We start from the raw sequence: 21,765 nt of genomic DNA, 5'->3' as shown, positions 1-21,765 counted from the left end.
CGTTGCCTTCTGGTTGCTTGGAAGCTGGTGGGAGCCACCCAGCCTGCTCTTGCCTCTCCCCAAAGGCACTTGCTCGCTACTGCCCTTGCGTTCCTCTGGGCAGGGCAGTGGTGGGGCGAGTGCCTCAGGGAGCATCTCATGGCAGCTGGGCTCTGCGGACAGGGGCTGGACTCCTTCGGGGGAGAGGCAAGAGTGGGCCAGGTGGCTCCCACCAAACTGGTAGGCGCTCGTCATAATGACCCCCACATCCCCCACCCACACTGCCCTATATTTCTGTCCCCGTGGTTTTGCACCTGGGCGGCTACCCCTCTCAACCTTCCCCAGTTACGGCTCTAGTATCTGCCAGCAAATTTCTTGGCTTTTATGACCTATTAAAATAGGAGAAAAAGCATCTCTCTCAGGAATTTCTTTGGTATAAATGCAACTGATCCAATTTGCAGATAAACTAAAATGGGAGGAGTAGTGCAAACAAAGGGAAAAACTGTAAAATGACCTACCAAGATAAGAGACATGAGGGCTTCAGGCAGCAAGAGAGTAGGAGGGATTGGGACTAATAAATGTAAAGTCCTTTACTAAAGGAGAAGAGACACATGGCATGGGATGTGTTAATCGAGCAGTCTGACCTATTGCATTAATGCAAATGTTTTTCTTCTCATTAATTATTTGCTAAACTTCTCTGTAACTAAGTACTAGATTTTAAGCAGTGGTCTCTTCCAGGACCCCTCCTGTCAAAAGTCACGTTGGAAGTGGTTACAGAGGGCTGGTAAAATAGAAGTAGCTCCAGATTTGGAATTGGTTACAAATCAGCAGAGCTTTCAGATCTAGATGCATTTTGTTTTATCTTATATATCTATATATCTATATATCTCTCTCTATATATCTAGATATATATATATATATATATATAGATATAAAATAAAAAACCCATAGGAAACATCACTTTAAAAAAGCTGCATGAAGAGAAGATTATGGTTAAGATCTCAAGTCAGGAAATCTCAAAGAAAAGTTATACATGCAAACTTATTTCTGCACACTGTGTATATACATTGATCGTGTCTCTTCAAAATGATTACATACTGTTTCTCAGTATTTCATGCAACTTTTTCTACATCTGAGAAGTACATTGTTAACCTGTAGCATATGTTAAGTACTAAAGCACTACTACAGGGAGAATTAACAAAAACTTAGTGGGGTGCGTGGTGGGGTTTGAAAGCAAGATCTTAGACGTGACTGAGGAAAGAAAGAGGTGCATAATGGGGGAGACAAGGATGGGCAGATGCTTCAGTAAATGTAACAAAAGTTCAGGCAAGGTTGGGTGAGTCCAATGATAACAGAAAGCTGCGAGGCCTTCTGGGCGTGTGTTGTGTTGTCCTTGGCCAATTAGAAGTAATCTTATACCATTTCTTGATAGACATGATAATTGATCCAAATGACACCTCTTTCATTAAACCTTCCAGGTCTCAGCTTTAGTCATACTTTGACTGAACCTATATCTCTTGTTTTTACAACACCAGTACATACTATTGTCTGGAAGACTTCTCTTCTGTTCCCACACTCAGATCTGAATTGGAAAACATCCAGATTTGGGTACAAAAAGGTGTCTGGATGTTCTCATCTGAAGAAATGTGCTTGTTTTAAAAATGTTAATCAAAACAGTTATAGCTAATTCACTGATTGAGAGAAATACACCCCAATAAAATGGCCAGGATATCTTTCATTTATTCTCTATCTTGTAGTGATAATACGCCTCACTTTGTTTCAATCAGCAACATTGCAAACGGGACACACTTCGGCATCCACCATCTAACTTTATTTGCAATGTTTTTACTGTAAGTAGAACTAATAGCTTTTCCACTGTGTGTGTGCATGTCAAATCAGTGTTTTGCAACTTTTTTTTTTTTTTTTTTTTTTTTTTTTTTTGCGAGCCACAATTAGAAAGTAAAGGCCTACATGAAAACCTTTCATGCAGCTCTGACTTTCACTATTTAATTTAGTCATCACAATTTAGGGCATGTTTGGTATATGTTTAGGCAACAAATCCAAGTATATCCAAGAATAGTTTCTTTCTCTCTTTCTCTGTTGGGTTAATAGCATATATTAGATGTCAGTTTATAGAATTCATTGGTAATTTGGCAGCCTTTATATTCAAGAAAGGTTTCTCTTTTTATAGATCAGTTTAAAGGTGGTAAATCTGGGTTAATCCAAACAAAGGGCTGCTTGGATCCTAAGGAATTAATGGAATTACTGAAATCCAGGGACTATGAAAGGTATGTTAACTTCCACATTTTGTTAGACCTGGGAGATGCAAATAAGTGTCTGAGGATCTCAACGACCCTGCCCTTCCGATATTGCTAAATGGGTTGTGGGTTTCTGCTATATGGGAGGAGAGGTCCTGGGGGATTCTGGTATGGAAAAGCGGTGTCCTTGTGTGGAAAAATGTTGAGAACTACAGTGTTTAGACTAAGATACTCTTATTTCTATAGAGAGGTTAAAGGATCCAGAGAGAGAATAATCAGTGACAAAGATCTAGAGTTACTGCTGGATAGAAGTGATCTTATTGGTAAGTAAAACTAATTTGGTCCTCTTTTCCTATCTGACAGTAACATGTGTAGAATTTTTCCCTTACATTTTATATGTAAAGGCTGAGGAGAATTGCCAATGCCTTTATTTGTCCAAGAGCAGGGTCCCCACAGAAATTTCTAATCAAATTTTGTGTCAGTGTTCTGTTCAAACAAAATGGATGTATGTGAAGTACCATTGTCTACTACGACATTGACAACTAGAGCTGGTCAGGAAGTCTAACAACTTTTTTGGTCAGAAAATGCCAATTCATCAAAACTGAAATTGTTCCTGGGAAATGAAGGGTTGTTTTGATGAATTTCCTGTTTCGAAAATCTTTAAAATTGTCAAAACAGGACATTTTAAAAACATTTGTGTGTGGGGGGCTTGAAACAGCTTTTTGTTTTGAAACACGAGCTAATTATAGTATTTCTTGTTTCATTTTAACCTTCATTTAAAAAAAAAATTGAAATTATTGAAATGAAATGTTTCAATTGACCTCAGATTTTGTTGTTTTTCCTCCTGATTTGGGATGGGGTAACCATTTCCTGCCCAATTCTATTGACAACTAACACTCAGCATGTTGTGTATTTCATTCAGCATCTGCTAGTAGGAGGAACAAGCTTCTTTCTCTACACTGTTCTACTTCCAATGTAAGACTATACACAATTTTGTTTAACCTTTACTTTTGTTTTTCTCTTAGACCAAATGAAAAAGTCTGAATCAGTTGAAAAAGAAAAAGTGGGAGTGTTCAAGGTCCTAGAAGATTCTGAAGACTCCAGTGCAGAATGTGTATTTTGAAGCGCGACTGGCTTCTAAAAGTACAGCCCAAACTTCTTGGGACTAACAGCAGACCTTGTAAGGCCATAATTTACATATAGTGACTCATGATTATGCTGATTTTTTTTTTTTTTTTTTTTCTTCAAAGCCTGGTTCAAATCTTTTTTTACTTTTCAGTGAGTTGTAACACGTCAGGTAGCATACTTCATGATGTAGCATACCTAAAAATTTCATACCTGTGAACCTCACATGAAGAATTACGAAAATGAACATGTTTCAGATGTTTAGGTAGCTTGTGTGACCCAGTGACACACTGCCAGGTTTGTACAAAATCTTCCTGTGGAAGTCTTGCAAATTTTTTTTTTATTTTTCTCTCTAATGTGACCTAATGTGTCAATTATGATTTTATTGGGAAAGGGAAGAGTGTCTAGTACATTTGTTTACAAACAATCGTGTAACTTCAGTTTTAAATTTTGCAAAATATTTTGCTAATAAATTTGTCCATTTTGTCATGTGATTTTATTGGGGGTGGGGCAGTTTTCAGTGTAAGAATATCTTGTTTAATTATGCCTCTTTCTGATCTGTGAAAGGTCCCTTGCAGGTGAAACTAGGGAAAGCTAAATATTTTTCAGTGGTTTATGTATAATATTTAGAAAAATATTTAGAAAAACTGGACGAACACAAGTCCATGGGGCCAGATGTGCTGCATCCGAGGGTGCTAAAGGAGTTGGCGGATGTGATTGCAGAGCCGTTGGCCATTATCTTTGAAAACTCATGGCGATCGGGGGAGGTCCCAGATGATTGGAAAAAGGCTAATGTAGTGCCCATCTTCAAAAAAGGGAAGGAGGAGGATCTGGGGAACTACAGGCCAGTCAGCCTCACCTCAGTTCCTGGAAAAATCATGGAGCAGGTCCTCAAGGAATCAATTCTGAAGCACTTAGAGGAGAGGAAAGTGATCAGGAACAGTCAGCATGGATTCACCAAGGGCAAGTCATGCCTGACTAACCTAATTGCCTTCTATGAGGAGATAACTGGGTCTGGGGATGAGGGGAAAGCGGTGGATGTGTTATTCCTTGTCTTTAGTAAAGTTTTTGATACAGTCTCCCACAGTATTCTTGCCAGCAAGTTAAAGAAGTATGGGCTGGATGAATGGACTATAAGGTGGATAGAAAACTGGCTAGAGCGTCGGGCTCAATGGCTAGTGATCAATGGCTCCATGTCTAGTTGGCAGCCGGTTTCAAATGGAGTGCCCCAGGGGTCGGTCCTGGGGCCGGTTTTGTTCAATATCTTCATTAATGATCTGGAGGCTGGCGTGGATTGCACTCTCAGCAAGTTTGCAGATGACACTAAACTGGGAGGAGTGGTAGATACGCTGGAGGGTAGGGACAGGATACAGAGGGACCTAGACAAATTAGAGGATTGGGCCAAAAGAAATCTGATGAGGTTCAACAAGGACAAGTGCAGAGTCCTGCACTTAGGATGAAAGAATCCCATGCACTGTTACAGACTAGGGATCGAATAGCTAGGAAGCAGTTCTGCAGAAAAGGCCCTAGGGGTTACAGTGGATGAGAAGCTGGATATGAGTCAACAGTGTGCCCTTGTTGCCCAGGAGGCTAACAGCATTCTAGGCTGTATAAGTAGGGGCATTGCCAGCAGATCGAGGGACGTGATCGTTCCCCTCTATTTGACATTGGTGAGGCCTCATCTGGAGTACTGTGTCCAGTTTTGGGCCTCACACTACAAGAAGGATGTGGAAAAATTGGAAAGAGTCCAGCGGAGGGCAACAAAAATTATTAGGGGGCTGGAGCACATGACTTATGAGGAGAGGCTGAGGGAACTGGGATTGTTTAGTCTGCAGAAGAGAAGAATGAGGGGGGATTTGATAGCTGCTTTCAACTACCTGAAAGGGGGTTCCAAAGAGGAGGGATCTAGACTGTTCTCAGTGGTACCTGATGACAGAACAAGGAGTAATAGTCTCAAGTTGCAGTTGGGGAGGTTTAGGTTGGATATTAGGAAAAACTTTTTCACTAGGAGGGTGGTTAAGCACTGGAGTGGGTTACCTAGGGAGGTGGTGGAATCTCCTTCCTTCGAGGTTTTTAAGGTCAGGCTTGACAAAGCCCTGGCTGAGATGATTTAGTTGGGAATTGGTCCTGCTTTGAGCAGGGGCTTGGACTAGATGACCTCCTGAGGTCCCTTCCAACCCTGATATTCTATGATATGCAACTTCTATGTGTAACTTTTCCATATTAAGGTACTGGGCTAAAGCAATCACCTGAGACTACATGCCCCAAGCATGGAATTTGCCACAGACTGGTATTTCAGGATCTATGCTTAAAAAACAAAACAAAAAACCACACAACCCCTCTCTCCTTCAGAGTACCAAAGAACTCTTAATTTAGGCCCTGTAAACTGGTGAAATGTTATCACCTTCAGTCTGTAGTCAGCTTAATATGCCCCAGGAGGTATGAATTGGGACATGCATTTCAGGGGCCAGTTACCTTTTAAATACCATGTTACACTACTAGTCAAAAGCTCTATCTCCCATTGTGTAATAACACATTTTCAATACAAATATATAGCATGTTCAAACTGGAGCCATTTTAAACTGCTCTATTTGAGTGCTACCCAAACTGGAAGAACTGTGGTAGAAGCTAGCAATACTTGAACTGTAGTAGTGTAATTAAACTGCTTACAGTAGAATTTAAGTTTACAGCTTTTCTGTTTGATTTTAACAGGGGAAAGTCAAGTTCTGTATGTCCTGAGTGGCTTAAGTGAGTTAAGAACTAATGAAGTGTTATAACAAAGACTGACAGAGTTTCAAAAGCACCTAGTGGCACGGATTTCCTAAATTCCCTAAATGTATGTCAAATACCACTGGTTTAAGGGTTTGCACCAGTTTGAATTAAGTTGGTTAAAGTGCTACACTAGCAAAAACAACGAGGAGGCCTTGTGCCACCTTAGACTAACACCCCAGCACTAGCAGAATCTTTTGCTAAACTCCAGTGCAGATCCAATTTAATCCAGAAGAGGGCAGAAGCAGTGGACAACACCCACTATATGAGAAAATTCTCCAAATGGGGAAGGAAATCTAGTCATTTATTTGTTAAATGTACACAGTGTGGTCACTGCTGTGCTATGCAGGACACATAAGGCAGTCCCTGTTTTGAGCGTTGCAGAGAGCTGGACTGGATACAAACTACTGCCGTCTCTTTTTACCCAGTACTTACATTATTTTTAACTTTCAAAGTGGGATGCTTTTAGATCTGAGCTGACATATTTTGTTGACAAGCTCCAGGTGCAGGTTGCTGCACTTAGGAGGAATTTGGAAAATGAGACTAGAGTGAATACAACTTCAAAAAATATGTTGTACTGCATCATAAAATCCAGTGCATTCCTTCCCAGCAATATTGGGACCAACTTGGGTACCCTGTTCCCATAGTGATATATTTCTTCACTATGTAACTCAGTGGTTTTCAAACTGTGGGTCGCGACCCAGTACTGGGTCATGGAATGTAAGGCACTGGCTCCACCCTCCCATAGGCTGGTTCCCACCTGCCTTAGCACCCCTGCTGTGCCCACAACCCAACCCTGGGCCCCAATCCCTGCCCCAGCCCTGAGCCCCTCCTGCACCCCAAACCCCTCATCCCCAGTTCCATTGGATTGCGGGCATCAACAATTTTCTTCAGTTGTGTCACAAAAAAAGTTTGAAACCACTGATGTAACTGACACCTACAGCAGTTCAAGCCCCACTCTACAAAGGTTTTGAACTGACCAGTCTGGTGCATAAAGCATCACAATGAGGAGTTTGTTGACTGTTTATATTGAGGGTTGAGTGATGGGGGAGGGGAAATACCATGCATGTTTTAGTTTCACTCTATTCCAGTCTGACAGTAATGCATGAAAAGCCCAAAAAGGTTATCTAGAATGAGGTGATTTTTAGCAGTCAGTACTACAGTAAGAAAAGATTTAATGATTTTCTGCACTCCATAGGCTTCTTTCAAAGCCTTAGACCAGTGGGCATTGTTAGCGTGAAGCAGAACAGATAGCCCTGTCTTGCAACATCTTTATAGAAAGAAAATACAAAACCAGATGTGGCAGCGGCTCAGGCACTGCTGATAAAGCAGGCACCAGGAAGATTGCAATGCGCACAGCAGCACCATACACAATGGAGGGAACTTAGTGCTGCTTCAACCCCCTGCTCCAGCCCGGAGCCCCCTCCTGCACCCTGAACGCCTCAGCCCCAGCCCCCTCCCATGCCCCTCATGTGCACCCCCAGCCAGAACTCTCACCCCCCCCCCCCCCCCCAATCCTCTGCCCCAGCCCAGTGAAAATGAGCAAGTGAGTGAGGGTAGGGGAGAGTGAGCAGGGCAGGGCAAGGATGTTCGGCAGGGTGACCAGATGTCCCATTTTTAAGCCCTGCAGATGTTCCAATTTTTTCTTAAAAACAGGCAAATTGTCCTATATTTTCTGTCTCCCCCACATCAGTACTGGCGGATCCTGCTGCTGGCCGGAGCCCTGCGCACCAGCCCACCAGCGCTGGGGGGCGGGGGGTCCAGTGACTGACAATATGGGTAGGTGTGCAAGGCTGGTGGCAGGGCGAAGATGCAGCACGCGGGGCCAGCCACTCCCCCTGCTGGTCCATCAGCCCAACCCCCCCTGCATGCCGGCTCTCGGCCACTAGGGCCCCATCCCATTTCTGGACAGCACTGGGGAAAGCCCAAGACCCTCCAGCCCGGGGTGCTAGCCAGGAGGAGCCAAGCCCTGCATGTTCCAAAGCCCTACACAGCACTGGCATGGGGAAGCCTCTCCACCCCTCAGCTAAACTCTGGAGTGGCGGGGTGAGGAGGACGGGGGGAAGCAATGTCCAGCCTGTTCACTCCCTACACCTACAGGATCCACAGCAGCACCTGGGGCAGGGGCTTAGCATGCTCTTCACTCCCGCCCCCCCATCCCACCCTGCATCCTGCCCCCAGCGAGCACGGGACTGCTCCATCCCCTAGTCACCCTCCACTCCTGTGCCACCTCTCTTGCCAGGTTTGCTGAAGCCCCTGCAGTCAGGTTCCCTGGGCCCTTGTGCACTATGCACCCTTAGTAGGGTTGCCAATTTTGGTTGTATTCCTGGAGGTTTCATCACATGACCATCTTTAATTCCTAGAGACTTCAGGGCAATCTTGGAGGGTTGGCAACCCTAATCCTTAGGGCTTAACCCCTTCCTGCCTGTGCTGCAGCTGGGTTATGTCAGGGGCCAGTAGCAGCCTGGAGGTGTTAGCTGCCTTTCAACCCGATGCGGGCAGAAAGGGACAAGCTGCTTCCAGCACCAGGGGCGGATGGGGGAAGAAGAGATGAGCTTTGCAAAGACACAGGCCAGGTCATCCCACCTCCCCGGCCACTGGAAGCAGCTCCTGTCCCTTCCCTCCTGCAGTGCCGAAAGGCTGCTGGCCACATTCTGGTATGAACCCTGGCAGAAATGGGGGGGGGGGGGATGGCACGCATATGAGCCTGCATGCCCCCACACATGTTGCCTTGGGAAGACAGGATGCCAGCCTCAGGAGGCAGATCCGTCCCTAGGGCCCAGCCAGGCATGGAGGGCAGAAAGCACCAGGCAGAGAGGGGAGGGTCAGTCAGCCACACACACCCTCTGAGAGAGGGATATGGGTGTATGTCACCTCTGCCCCTGTGTGTCCCACCCCCCACTATTAACCTTAAAGCCTTAAAGATAAGGTAAATAAAAATAATCCAACTACACAGTATTTCTTTTTAACTGGGGCTCAGTCAACTTGATGTTAATTTGAATGTTTGTACTGCATCGTTCTAATTGATTGCCATTGAACTAGCTTGCATACAAGTAATTTTACCAGGTGTCTCATATTCAGCATAGAGAACTATGGTCACGCTAGTGTTCGGTTTTCTGCAATCAGAAAGTTGGCAACCCCAGCTTCCGAGCCACACAGAGCTCTGCTTCAAATCTTCCTGTGGCAGCGAGGAAGGGTTAGCCAACCTTCCTTTCTGAAGCAGAGTAGGAAGGTTGGGATCTCCTGGGAATTCCTCCTTTTATAGCTCAAGGATTTGACGTACCTCCCTTCCTTGTCTGTAGGAAAGCCAGAGAAAAAGCAGAGAACTGCATTTCTGGGAGGTTTCCCTCCTTCACCATTATTCAGACTCCACTCCACTTTGGGAATTTGCAACCAATACTTTAGCACCAAGATACCTGGTTGCAGAAAGCCTCAGGCAATACACTGCTGGCATGAGGGCTGTGGCTGCAGCGCCACTGCAGTCAATGGCATTGCACCTACTCATGACAATGGTGGATTTGGCCCACAGAGGCCAATGTTTATTTAATCCAAAATACATGTATCTGACAAAGTGTGTATTCACCCACAAAAGCTTATGCTCCAATACGTCTGTAGTCTACTAAAAGGTGCCACAGGACTCTTTGTTGCTTTTTACAGATCCAGACTAACAGGGCTACCCCTCTGATACAAAATACATTAGTTCACAGTATTGTCTAGATTCAGGCTGGTGCTGTCTCTCTCGGCACTGCAGGACCAGAAGTTTCCTCCTGAAAATGCTCCACACACAAGAGAGAGGTTTTCCGTTAACCTATATAGTAGAATAAGCCAAAATGACTGACTTTCATTTAAAATACTGCCAAAAGGATTTCCCAACTCTCACACAAGCGTGAGATGATTTCAAAGAGGTGCTGAGCATCCTCAATGCCTATTGGGCTCAGCTGGAATTGTGGGTGCTTAGTACCTAGGAAAATCAAATTATCACACTCACACCCAGTGTGGGTCTTTGTCCCTCTCTAGCAGGTGGACCATGTAGACAGTTTTATGGGTCAGGCAGCTAGGTTCATGCTTTTAGATCCAGAGACCCTGAGTTCAACTACCACAGATGACCCACCAGGTGTGGGGGTGTGTATTCTATCAAGGAAATAAGGATTTAATTTCTCACCGGTTAGTAGTTGGAAGACTATTGGTAGTTTCATCCTGAAAAAGAAAAAAGTTGTCCCAAGTTGGAAGTAGTAACGTTTACGTGCGCGCACACACGATCAACTTGGAAATGGATCCCCTTTCCAAACATGCTGGTGGACTCCTCACTTGAATTCTTCCCCTCGCTACATGGCCAGCACTTACTGCAGTGAAACACAGCTAAAACCATCAGAATCCTGCAAGAACACCCATACAGAGATGTACGTTGTATGGGCCCTTTTCAACCCTAACCATCCATTCTAGGACACAAGATGTGGTGGGAGCCTCACTGCCTGCATACAGCATGGAAAACTTGCTCTACTGACCCGTTTACATTGAGTGGGTGGGGGAACAAAACCAACGCCAGCTAACATTAATCCTTGCCAAGAAGCTCATTCCAACATTCATACCCAGCCGCACACTCGCCCAAGTGCCACTGAGATGCTCATCTCTAGCAGCTTGCTGAGGAATCAGTCCTTGCACCGTTCAAGGTATACTCCCCATTTGACGGTGCTGGGAGCCTGGGGTCAGAGGAGACACTAAATGCAGCAGTAACAGAAGGTGCTGTAAATGCCAGGGATGAAAATCACTCAAAGCAACACAAACCATGAGGAGTTAAGTGTTAGTAGTTTTACGAAGATTGGCTGTAGCAAACCCATGAAAACTAGCTCTCTCTTCAAAAGAGCAGGATGAATAATTCAAAAAGCACTTCAGTATTTTTATAAACAAGCATGTAAGCTCATTTGTCATTCATGCTATTCATTTCTCATGAGGAGTCAGATCGACTGGTTTATTCATGAAAATGTTTGCTAATCACTGGAGTTCCATTAGCAAAAACGACAAATTGCGCTGGATGCCATTCATTGGTCTCCTGTTTAAAGTGCCTCATCCAATCAGGAATCAGAAACAATGTCATGAGACTTCAGTGATCAATCGCATGCCACAAATGACGGTGCTTCATCTGTGGTAGTTGAACCCAGGGTCTCTGGTTCTAAAAGCATGAACAAATGACAGCAAATGAATGGACAAAGTAAAAACAAATAGCTTGCACATAACCCATAGGCTGCCATTTCTTAAATTTTTCACTTGAGTGGTCTTGTGAATATCAAATACATTGAAACAGGCTTGGGATCAAGTTGTCAGTAGACAAAATGCGCTATGTTCATCAGGGCCCAATTCAAAGGGCAGCACTTGTGCAAGGCCCCTGGACTTGCACAAATGAGCTGCTTCCAAACCAAGTGGATCCTATATGCTCTGGTAAGTTTGCTTTCCCAGATGTCTGTCACTAACTTGAATCCACTTCCTTCCCTCCTCACCCCCTCCTTCCTTTCCTCTCATTATATTCCAGGATAAACACTTCCTGATTACAAGCAGATTTTGATGTTACTGGAGAAGGAGCTGGCAAACCCTGTTTCCCTTTGTTCTGTTCCTTTTCAAAAGAGTTCACTGAGCAGCACATTTTAAGAGGGTCAAAAAAAAGTACCATACCTGTCATGCCATGGTTATCAGAGCACAGTAGAGATTGCTACACTTCTAGCTATGGGAGCCCAGCCAAGTACCTATGGATGCTGTAAGCAAGGGAACCTTGGAGTTGTTTGAGTCAAGAGGATTATAGTGGCTGTATTGTAAACAAAGTGAGGGCATTCAAGCCAATGCAGCGATAACAAAGAATGACTGAGGACCAAGGTAGGACATTTGGCAGACATTTCGAAACAGTTCCTTCTTACCATCAACTCTGACAGTGGGGACAGAGGGCAGTTCATGGAATGGCCATGAGCAACACATCTCGAAGAACAATTGTTACGGAAGATAGAAAACCGTTTTCTCCTTCGAGTGCTTGCTCACATCAATTCCATATTAGGTGATTCACAAGCAGTATCCCTGGAGGTGGCCTTGGCATTCACGGTTTTGCGGCTTGCAACACTGGTCTACTGAAGCTGGCGTCATCGAAGGCCTGCTGGGTAATGGCGAAATGGAATGCAAAGGTGTGGACCGAAGACCAGATTGCGGCTTTGCAGATGTCCTCCATTGGTACCGGAGCGAGGAAAGCTGCTGCTGAAGCTTGCACTCTGGTAGAATGGGCAGTCATGACAGCTGGTGGTGACACCCCTACTTGCTCATAGCAGAACTTGATGCAGGCGGATATACACGAGGAGATTCTCTGGACGGAAACTGGCAGGCCTTTCATCCTGTCCGCCACTGTGACAAAGAGCTGCGTCGACTTACGAAAGGCTTTGTTCTCTCAAGGCAGAAGGCCAGTGCCCTTCTAACATCCAGGGTATGTAGCTTGCATTCCTTGCTGGATTTATGAGGCTTTGGATAGAATACCATCAGGAATATATCCTGATTATCGTGGAACAGTGACACACAACCGTCCACAGGTGCCGACTTTTTCACTAGGAGCGTGGTGAAGCACTGGAACGGATTACCTAGGGAGGTGGTGGAATCTCCTTCCTTAGAGGGTTTTTAAGGTCAGGCTTGACAAAGCCCTGGCTGGGATAATTTAGTTGGGAATTGGTCCTGCTTTGAGCAGGGGATTGGACTAGATGACCTCCTGAGGTCCCTTCCAACCCTGATATTCTAGGATTCTATGACTTTCCAATGTGCTGGGGGGTGCCCAACCCTAGCTCTGCCCCAGGCCCCACCCCTTCCCCCAAGGCCCCATCCCGTTCTACCTCTTCCCACCCCTGCTCCACCCCACCCCGCCTCTTCCCGCAGTGTTCCAGCCTCTCCCTGAGCATGCCCGTGCTCCTCCCCCTTCCCCCTCCCCCCCCAGCCTCCTGCACACCATGAAACAGCTGATTGCTGCAGGTGGGAGATGTGGGGAGAGAGGGGGAAGCGCTGATTGGTGGGGCCCGCCGGCAGGCAGGAGGCGCTGAGGGGAAGAGGGGAGCTGATAGGGAAGGTTAGGGGGGTTGCCGGTGGGTGCTCAGCACCCACCACTTTTTCCCCGTGAGTGCTCCAGCCCTGGAGCACTCACGGAGTCGGCCCCGATGCCACCTTTGGCAAGAAGGCTGGGTGGGGCCGCAGCTGGACCTTATCCTTGTAGAAAAACGTATAGGGGGTTCTGATGTGAGTGCGCTAATCCTTACCTTCCATGAGAGGCACAGCAGGGAACACGAAGCTAACGGCTCGAAGGGTGGCCCAGTGAGCCTTGACAGCACCAGGTTCAGATCCCAACGCAGGATAGGGTCACAAACCTGAGGATAAAGTCGCTCCAGACTTTTCAGAAATCTGACCATGAAAGGCTCAGATAGCCACCAAGTGGACCCTGATTGCTGAAAGAGTCAGACCTTTGTGCTTTAGATGCAACAAGTAGTCTAGGATGGATTGTAGGGAGGTCTGGTCCGCAGGCAGGTTTTGGCCTGTGGCCCAACATGAAAAATGTTTCCATTTGGCCAGATAGCCTGCACCAAGGCTACCTTTCTGCTGCTCATCAAGATCTGTTGGACTTGAGCCGAGCACGTCTGCTCCTCCACATTCAGCCACGCAGCAAGCATGCCATCAGGTGGAGGGATGCTAGATTCATGTGTTGGAAATGACTGTGACGGGAGCTCTAATGGAGCTGCTATTGAGAGCTCTAACAGCATGCCGAACCAGTGTTGGGGCAGCCATGCCGGAGCTATCAGGATGACTTTTGCCCTGTCCTGCTTGATTTTCAGGAAGTTTTTGTGCACCAGTGGTGTTGGAGGGAAGACATCAGGGACCCTGATCACGGGAACAGGAAGGCGTCTGACAGGGAGCCTCTCTCGAGTCCGCAGACAGAGCAGAGCCAGTGACACTTTCTGTTCTGTCTGGACAGGTCCACCTGGGGAGTCCCCCACCTTTAGAAGATGTGGTTGGCCACCTCTGGGTGGAGAGACCACTCGTGTTGAGATGAGAAAGCCCCGCTGAGGAGACATGCCAATGCATTCTTGATGCCTGGTCGGTGCAAGGCCATGAGATTAATGGTGTGCTGGACACAGAAGTCCCACAGTCGGAGAGCCTCTTGGCACATGCCTGACAAGCAGGCTCCGCCTTGCCTGTTGATGTAGAACATTGCCATGGTATTGTCCATTAGGATTCGGACCACCTTGCCCTCCAGAAAGGGGAGGAAAGCTTGGCAGGCCAACTGAATCGCCTTGTGATATTTATATGCAGGGAACGATCTTCCTGTGACCTGAAACCTTATATGCTGATGTCGCCAAGGTGGGTTCCACATCCCAGGCCCAATGCATCAGAGACCAAGGGTGCTGTGGTACACGGGTCCACAAAGGGGAACCCCTCCAACACCGATTGGGGTTCCGTCCACCACCTCAGTGATGCCAGGATATGTGACGGGACTGTGACCACCCGGTCCAAATCGTTTCTGTCTGGCATGTAGACTTAAACCAGCCACGCCTGCAGGGGTCTAAGACACATGCTGGACCACGTAAGTAAATGCTGCCATGTGGCCCAGCAGCTTGAAGCATACCCAGGCGGTTGCGAGTGGGTGGGCTCTCACATGGGAGATGAGGTCTGACGTGGCTCAGAACCTGGGCTCTGGCAGGAAGGCCCTGGCTTGGGCAGAATCAAGCACTGCTCCTATAAACTCTATCTGCTGAACTGGGGACAGCGTTGATTTCTGTTAGTTTATAAGCAGACCCAGATCCTGACAGGTTGACCTCACCAAGTTGAGGCTACCTTGCACCTAAGCTCATAACCTGCCTCTGACTAGCCAGACATCGAGGTAAGGGTAGCTCTGCACCCCTCGATGCCTCAGGTAAGCAGCCGAAAGGCAGAGCCATGAACTGATAGTGGCGTTGACCCACTACAAATCGGAGAAACTTTCTGTGTCCATGGAAAATGGAGATATGGAAACAAGCGTCCTTCAAACTGAGGGCAGCAAACCAGTCTCCTAGATCCAGAGAGGGAATGATGGAGATCAGGGATACCATGCAGAACTTCAACTTCTTGAGATATTTATTGAGGTGACACAGGTCTAGGATGGGTCTGAGGTCCCTTTTGGCCTTTGGGATTAGGAAATACAGAGAACAAAACCCCTTTCCCCTCATGTTTAGAGGGACTTCCTCTATGGCCAACACCTTTAAGAGGGTTTCCATCTCCTGGACGAGGCCTTTCTCCTGAGAAGAGTCTCTCAAGAGGGACGGGGAGGGGGTGGTAGTCAGGGATGGAGGAAAACTGAAGGGTGTACCCAGAATTTATGGTGTTGAGCATCCAGCCGACCGAAGTAATTTGGGTCCAGGCACTACGAAAGGGGAACAAACGATTGAAAAATAAATGGGGGGACTGGATCCAATAAATTTGGTGCATTGTCCTCAGGCACACCCTCAAAATACTTATCTTGCATAGGTGCCAACTCCGTGGGTGCTCCAGGGGGAGCCAACTCCCTCCTTCCCCCCAGTGTCTCCCGTATGCTGGTGGCCCCGCTGATCAACTCCCCCTCCCTCACAGTGCCTCCTGCCCGCCACAATCACCTGTTCTGTGGCATAAAGAAGGTGCTGGGGGAGGAGCAGGGATGGGGCATGCTCAGGGGAGGGGCAGAACTGGGTAGGAAGAGGTGTAGTGGGGGTGAAGCAGGGGCAGGAAGGCGGGGTGGGGGCGGGACGGGGGTGGGTGAAGGCGGGACCTGGGGCGGAGTGGGAGGTAGAGCACCCCAGGGGCCCAGAGGAAGCCAGCGCCTGTGCTGTTTCGGGCCCTCTGATTGGCACGCAGAGCCCGATTGGGTGGCTGAGGAGGACCGAGTGGGATGACAGCGTTTGAAACCCTTCTCTCTGGCCCTTCTCCTATAGGAGCCTTGCCTTGAGGGGCCAGAGAATCTTGGCGGTGGTGGAAGAGGCAGAAATGACTTCCTGGAGGCATGTGGCGTGTAAAGCCCCAGGGAATGGAGCATGGCATGGGAGTCTTTCAGGCAGTGCAGTCTGCCATCCGTTTGCTCTGAAAATAGAGCATTGCTCTCAAATGGGAGGACCTGGATGGACTATTGGACCTCCAGGGAGAGGCCGGAGGACTGCAACCACGAACTCCGCCTCATCGAGACAGCCATAGCCATGGCCCTGGCTGCCAAGTCTGCTGCAAACAACGCCATCTGGAGAGAAGCCCTGGCTACAGACCTACCTTCCTCCAGAATAAACCTGAACTCCTGGCCCAGGTCTTGCGGCAGGGAATCTTTATACTTCCTAGAGATCTAACCATCAAAGGAGTGAAGTTCTGGAACAGCCTTCCAAGGGGAGCAGTGGGGGAAAGGACATATCTGGCTTCAAGACTAAGCTTGATAAGTTTATGGAGGGGATGGTATGATGGGATAGCCTAATTTTGGCAATTAATTGATCTTTGACTATTAGCGGTAAATATGCCCAATGGCCTGTGATGGGATGTTAGGTGGGGTGGGATCTGAGTTACTACAGAGAATTCTTTCTTGAGTGTCTGGCTGGTGAGTCTTGCCCACATGCTCAGGGTTTAGCTGATCACCATATTTGGGGTCGAGAAGGAATTTTCCTCCAGGGCAGACTGGCAGAGGCCCCGGGGTTTTTTGACCTTCCTCTGCAGCATGGGGCACGGGTCACTTGCTGGAGAATTCTCTGCACCTTGAAGTCTTTAAACCATGATTTGAGGACTTGAATAGCTCAGACATAGGTTAGGAGTTTATTACAGGAGTGGGTGGGTGAGATTCTGTGGCCTGCGTTGTGCAGGTCCGACTAGACGATCATAATAGTCCCTTCTGACCTTAAAGTTTATGAATCTCTGAATCTTCATGGAGGATTCCTGGGCCATCCCCATGTACATAAAGTCTTTTTTGGAAAGCACGCTGCATAGCTAGAGTGGCCACCGATACTCACTACACCTACTTTTTTGTTCAGATTAAACATAAAATATAATAGCACGTAACCCCTACAGTTTGATTGGAAACGTGTACTCACCAGAGGTGCCTTCCCCAGCATCACGCTCCACCACCAACTGGTCCTGTGAAGGGATGGGCTCCCGGGTTAAAAACAGTTCTTGGCTGTTGGGGAGAATGGATCCTCTGCTTGCCTGCCTCACATTCTCATCATCATCATCATCAAGGTCCTCCTCGTTGCTGCTCGAGGTCGCCCAGGGCTCCTGGCAGGTATCCACGGAGTGTTTTGGGGTAGTGGTGGGGTTGCCACCAAGAATTGCATGCAGCTCCTCATAAAAGCGGTACGTCTCTGGGGCAGAACCTGAACAACTGTTCACCTCCCTTGTCTTCTGGTATGCTTGCCAAAGCTCCTTCATTTTCACATGGCACTGCTGCATGTCCCTGGTGTGGCCCTTCTCCCCCATGCCCTGCACAAACTTGGCATAGAGTCAGCATTTCTTCTGCTGGATCGGAGCTCGGCCTGCACAGACTCTTCTTCCCACACAGCACTAAGATCCACCATCTCCTGTGTACTCCACGCTGGAGTGCCTTTGCGGCCTTGAGTCTCCCTGATGAGCTGTGCTGGCGAGCTCTCCACGCTGATCAAACAGGAAATGAAAATTCAAAAGTTCCCGTGGCTTTAACAGGGGAGCAGCTCTCTCCTGTGTACCTGGCTAATGTGCAGTGGAGTTGAAAGTGCTCTCCAGAGCAGTCACATGGAGCACTGTGGGACACCTCCCAGAGGCCAATTCATTCGAATTACACAACACAGTGTCTACCCTATGTCCATGTCAACCCGTAGATGTCGAATCAAGTGCTACTCCTCTCATGGAGGTGGAGTACAGAAGTCGACTTTACAGACCACTTAGGTCAGCGGAAGGGACTCTATAGTGTAGACACATCATCAGATTGACTTAACGCAGTTTATGTTGACCTAAGTTTGTAGTGTAGATCAGGCCTCAGATACAGAAGCAGTTTGAAGAGACCACTATCACACTTGCTGAGCAAGAGCGAGAGAGGCATTCCAGTGACCATCATGGGTGATAAGAAGGAACTGAGAGGGCACAGAGCCAGCGCTGCTTCATATACTGGTGCATGAGCGCGGCACTCCAGAGCCAGCCCTACGGATACCACTAAGGCAAAAAGTCTTTGGCAACAGTGCACATGGGCACTCACACACCTAGCATGGAATGGACATGAGCAAGCACTCAAAAGAACCACCACTATCACTTGTGGGTGAATACTTTTCACAAAGCCATCATTGTATCTGACCTCTCAATCCTCATCCTCAAAGGAAACCTACATAACACTTTCAAAAGATGACACTGGGAGCTTAAACTGAAAACTTTGCTAGACATAGAATCATAGGAGATTAGGGTTGGAAGAGACCTCAGGAGGTCATCTAGTCCAACCCCCTGCTCAAAGCAGAACCAACCACAACTAAATCATTCCAGCCAGGGCTTTGTCAAGCCAGGCCTTAAAAACCTCTAAAGATAGAGATTCCACAACCTCCCTAGATAACCCATTCCAGTGCTTCACCACCCTTCTAATGAAATAGTTTTTCCTAATATCCAACCTAGACGTCCGTGCCTGTAATGCCTCTGGGCTGGTGCAGCTACGCCCCGTTCCTTACTCCATGCACATCATGATATCACAAGGGAGCCTCAGGACAAATGCTTCCTCTCACCTGCTCATAGGTTTGGAACAGTCAATTTTTACCGGTAGATGTCGGTAAGCGTCTATACACCCAAAAACCCACTCAAAAATATTTCCATTGATAATAACAGAAATTCACAGCTAGGCAAAGTAAAAAAAGTGCAGCTGGAAACTTTGTAGAGTGTGGTTGAAGGATATTTACTTGGTATGTTTTGACGTGATGTTGACAATTTGTTTTTTTGAACAGTTACAAAGATTTAATGTTTTGAATTTCAATGTCTACTGTCCCTAAATACTTATTGTTGAACCCATCCCATAATTTCATGCAACTGTGAAAATTTCAATCAATAAAAATTAGGGCTGTCAAGCAATTAAAAAAATAATTGTGATTGATTGTGCTGTTAAATAATAGAATACCATTTATTTGAATATTTTTGTATGTTTTCTACATTTTCAAATATATTGATTTCAATTATAAGACAGAATACAAAGTATACAGTGCTCACTTTATTTATTACAAACATTTACACTGTAAGAAAACAAGAAATAATATTTTTCAATTCACTTAAGACAAGTACTGCAGTGCAATCTCTTTATCATGAAAGTTGAACTTACAAATGTAGAATTATGTAAAAAAAAAACTGCATTCAAAAACAAAAAACAACATAAAACTTTAGAAGGGTAGGGATAGGATACAGAGGGACCTAGACAAATTAGAGGATTGGGCCAAAAGAAATCTGATGAGGTTCAGCAAGGACAAGTGCAGAGTCCTGCACTTAGGATGGAAGAATCCCATGCACTGCTACAGACTAGGGACCGAATGGCTAGGCAGCAGTTCTGCAGAGAAGGACCTAGGGGTTACAGTGGATGAGAAGCTGGATATGAGTCGACAGCGTGCCCTTGTTGCCAAGAAGGCTAATGGCATTTTGAGCTGTATAAGAAGGGGCATTGCCAGCAGATTGAGGGATGTGATCATTCCCCTCTATTCGACAGTGGTGAGGCCTCAGCTGGAGTACTGTGTCCAGTTTTGGGCCCCACACTACAAGAAGGATGTATTGGAAAAATTGGAAAGAGTCCAGCGGAGGGCAACAAAAATGATTAGGGGGCTGGAGCACATGACTTATGAGGAGAGGCTGAGGGAACTGGGATTGTTTAGTCTGCAGAAGAGAAGAATGAGGGGGGGGGGGGATTTTATAGCTGCTTTCAACTACCTGAAAGGCGGTTCCAAAGAGGATGGATCTAGACTGTTCTCAATGGTAGCAGATGACAGAACAAGGAGTAATGGTCTCAAGTTGCAATGGGGGAGGTTTAGGTTGGATATTAAGAAAAACTTTTTCACTAGGAGGGTGGTGAAGCACTGGAATGGGTTACCTAGGGAGGTGGTGGAATCTCCTTCCTTAGAGGTTTTTAAGGTCAGGCTTGACAAAGCCCTGGCTGGGATGATTTAGTTGGGTATTGGTCCTGCTTTGAGCAGGGGGTTGGACTAGATGACCTCCTGAGGTCCCTTCCAACCCTGATATTCTATGATTCTATGATTTGATACTTCTTATTCAGCCAATCGCCCACTTCTTGTTTACAATGTCACCTGAAAGTGAAAACAGGTGTTTGCATGGCACTGTTGTAGCCGGCATCGCAATATATTTATGTGCCAGATGTGCTAAAGATTCATGTCCCTTCATGCTTCAACCACCATTCCAGAGGACGTGTCCATGCTGATGACGAGTTCTGCTCGATAATGATCCAAAGCAGTGGGGCCCGACGCATGTTCATTTTCATCATCTGAGTCAAATGCCACCAGCAGAAGGTTGATTTTCTTTTTTGGTGGTTCGGGTTCTGTAGCTTCCGCATCGGAGTGTTGCTCTTTTAAGCATCTCCACACCCCGTCCCTCTCAGATTTTGGAAGGCACTTCAGATTCTTAAATCTTGGGATAAGTACTGTAGCTATCTTTAGAAATCTCACATTGGTACCTTCTTTGCGTTTTGTCAAATCTGCAGTGAAAGTGTTCTTAAGATTAGCGACATGTGCTGGGTCATCATCTGAGACTGCTATAACATGAAACATGACAGAATGCAGGTAAAACAGAGAAGACGACATACAATTCTCCCCCAAGGAGTTCAGTCAGAAATTATTTAACGCATTATTTTTTTTAACGAGTATCATCAGCATGGAAGCATTTCTTCTGGAATGGTAGCTAAAGCATTGAAGGGGCATACGAATGTTTAGCATATCTGGTATGTAAATATCTTGCAATGCTGGCTACAAAAGTGCCATTCAAATGCCTGTTCTCACTTTCAGGTGACATTGTAAATAAGAAGCGGGCAGCATTATCTCCCGTAAATGTAAACAAACTTGTTTTTCGTAGCGATTGGCTGAACAAGAAGTAGGACTGAGTGGACTTGTCAGCTCTAAAGTTTTACATTGTTTTGTTTTTGAGTGCAGTTATGTAACAACAACAAAAATCTACATTTGTAAGTTGCACTTTCATGATAAAGAGATTGTACTACAGTACTTGTCTGAGGTGAATTGAAAAATACCATTTCTTTTGTTTATCATTTTTACAGTGCATATATTTGTAATAAAAATAATGCTATAAAGTGAGCACTGTACACTTTGTATTCTGTGTAGTAATCGAAATCAATATATTTGAAAATGTAGAAAATATCCAAAATTATTTAATACATTTCAATTGGTATTCTGTTGTTTAACAGTGAGATTAAAACTGCGATCACGATTAATTTTTTTTGAGTTAATCGTGTGAGTTAACAGCAATTGACAGCCTTAATAAAAATGTAAAAAAATTCTTAACAATAAACATCTAAATTACCAAAAGATACAAATGGAATTCTGCCAACCCTGTTCAGAATGCGAAGTGTTTTTTGGGGGTGGGGGCGGAAGGAGGCCAACATACACCGAACTGGAAGAAATGCAGACAACGGTTTGCC

At 46.2% G+C, this 21,765-nt stretch overlaps 1 protein-coding gene across 2 annotated transcripts in view; it reads left to right on the top strand.

Moving 5' to 3' along the window:
* The window catches only part of HELLS (helicase, lymphoid specific), a 65,095-nt gene extending 61,608 nt beyond the window's left edge, over window positions 1-3,487 (top strand). For both annotated transcript variants that reach the window (XM_065407246.1, XM_065407247.1), the window contains 3 exons: window positions 2,171-2,267; window positions 2,484-2,560; window positions 3,263-3,487. In XM_065407246.1, the coding sequence (XP_065263318.1) occupies window positions 2,171-2,267; window positions 2,484-2,560; window positions 3,263-3,360 (272 nt within the window). In that variant the 3' untranslated portion in view covers window positions 3,361-3,487. The remainder of the gene's footprint in view (window positions 1-2,170; window positions 2,268-2,483; window positions 2,561-3,262) is intronic.
* The last annotated feature ends 18,278 nt before the right edge of the window (window positions 3,488-21,765 follow it).

Source organism: Emys orbicularis, chromosome 7 (genome assembly GCF_028017835.1).
Source record: "Emys orbicularis isolate rEmyOrb1 chromosome 7, rEmyOrb1.hap1, whole genome shotgun sequence".
NCBI lineage: Eukaryota > Metazoa > Chordata > Testudines > Emydidae > Emys > Emys orbicularis.
The sequence above is the reverse complement of the archived record's forward strand: the minus strand, read 5'-3'. Positions and strand labels throughout refer to the sequence as shown.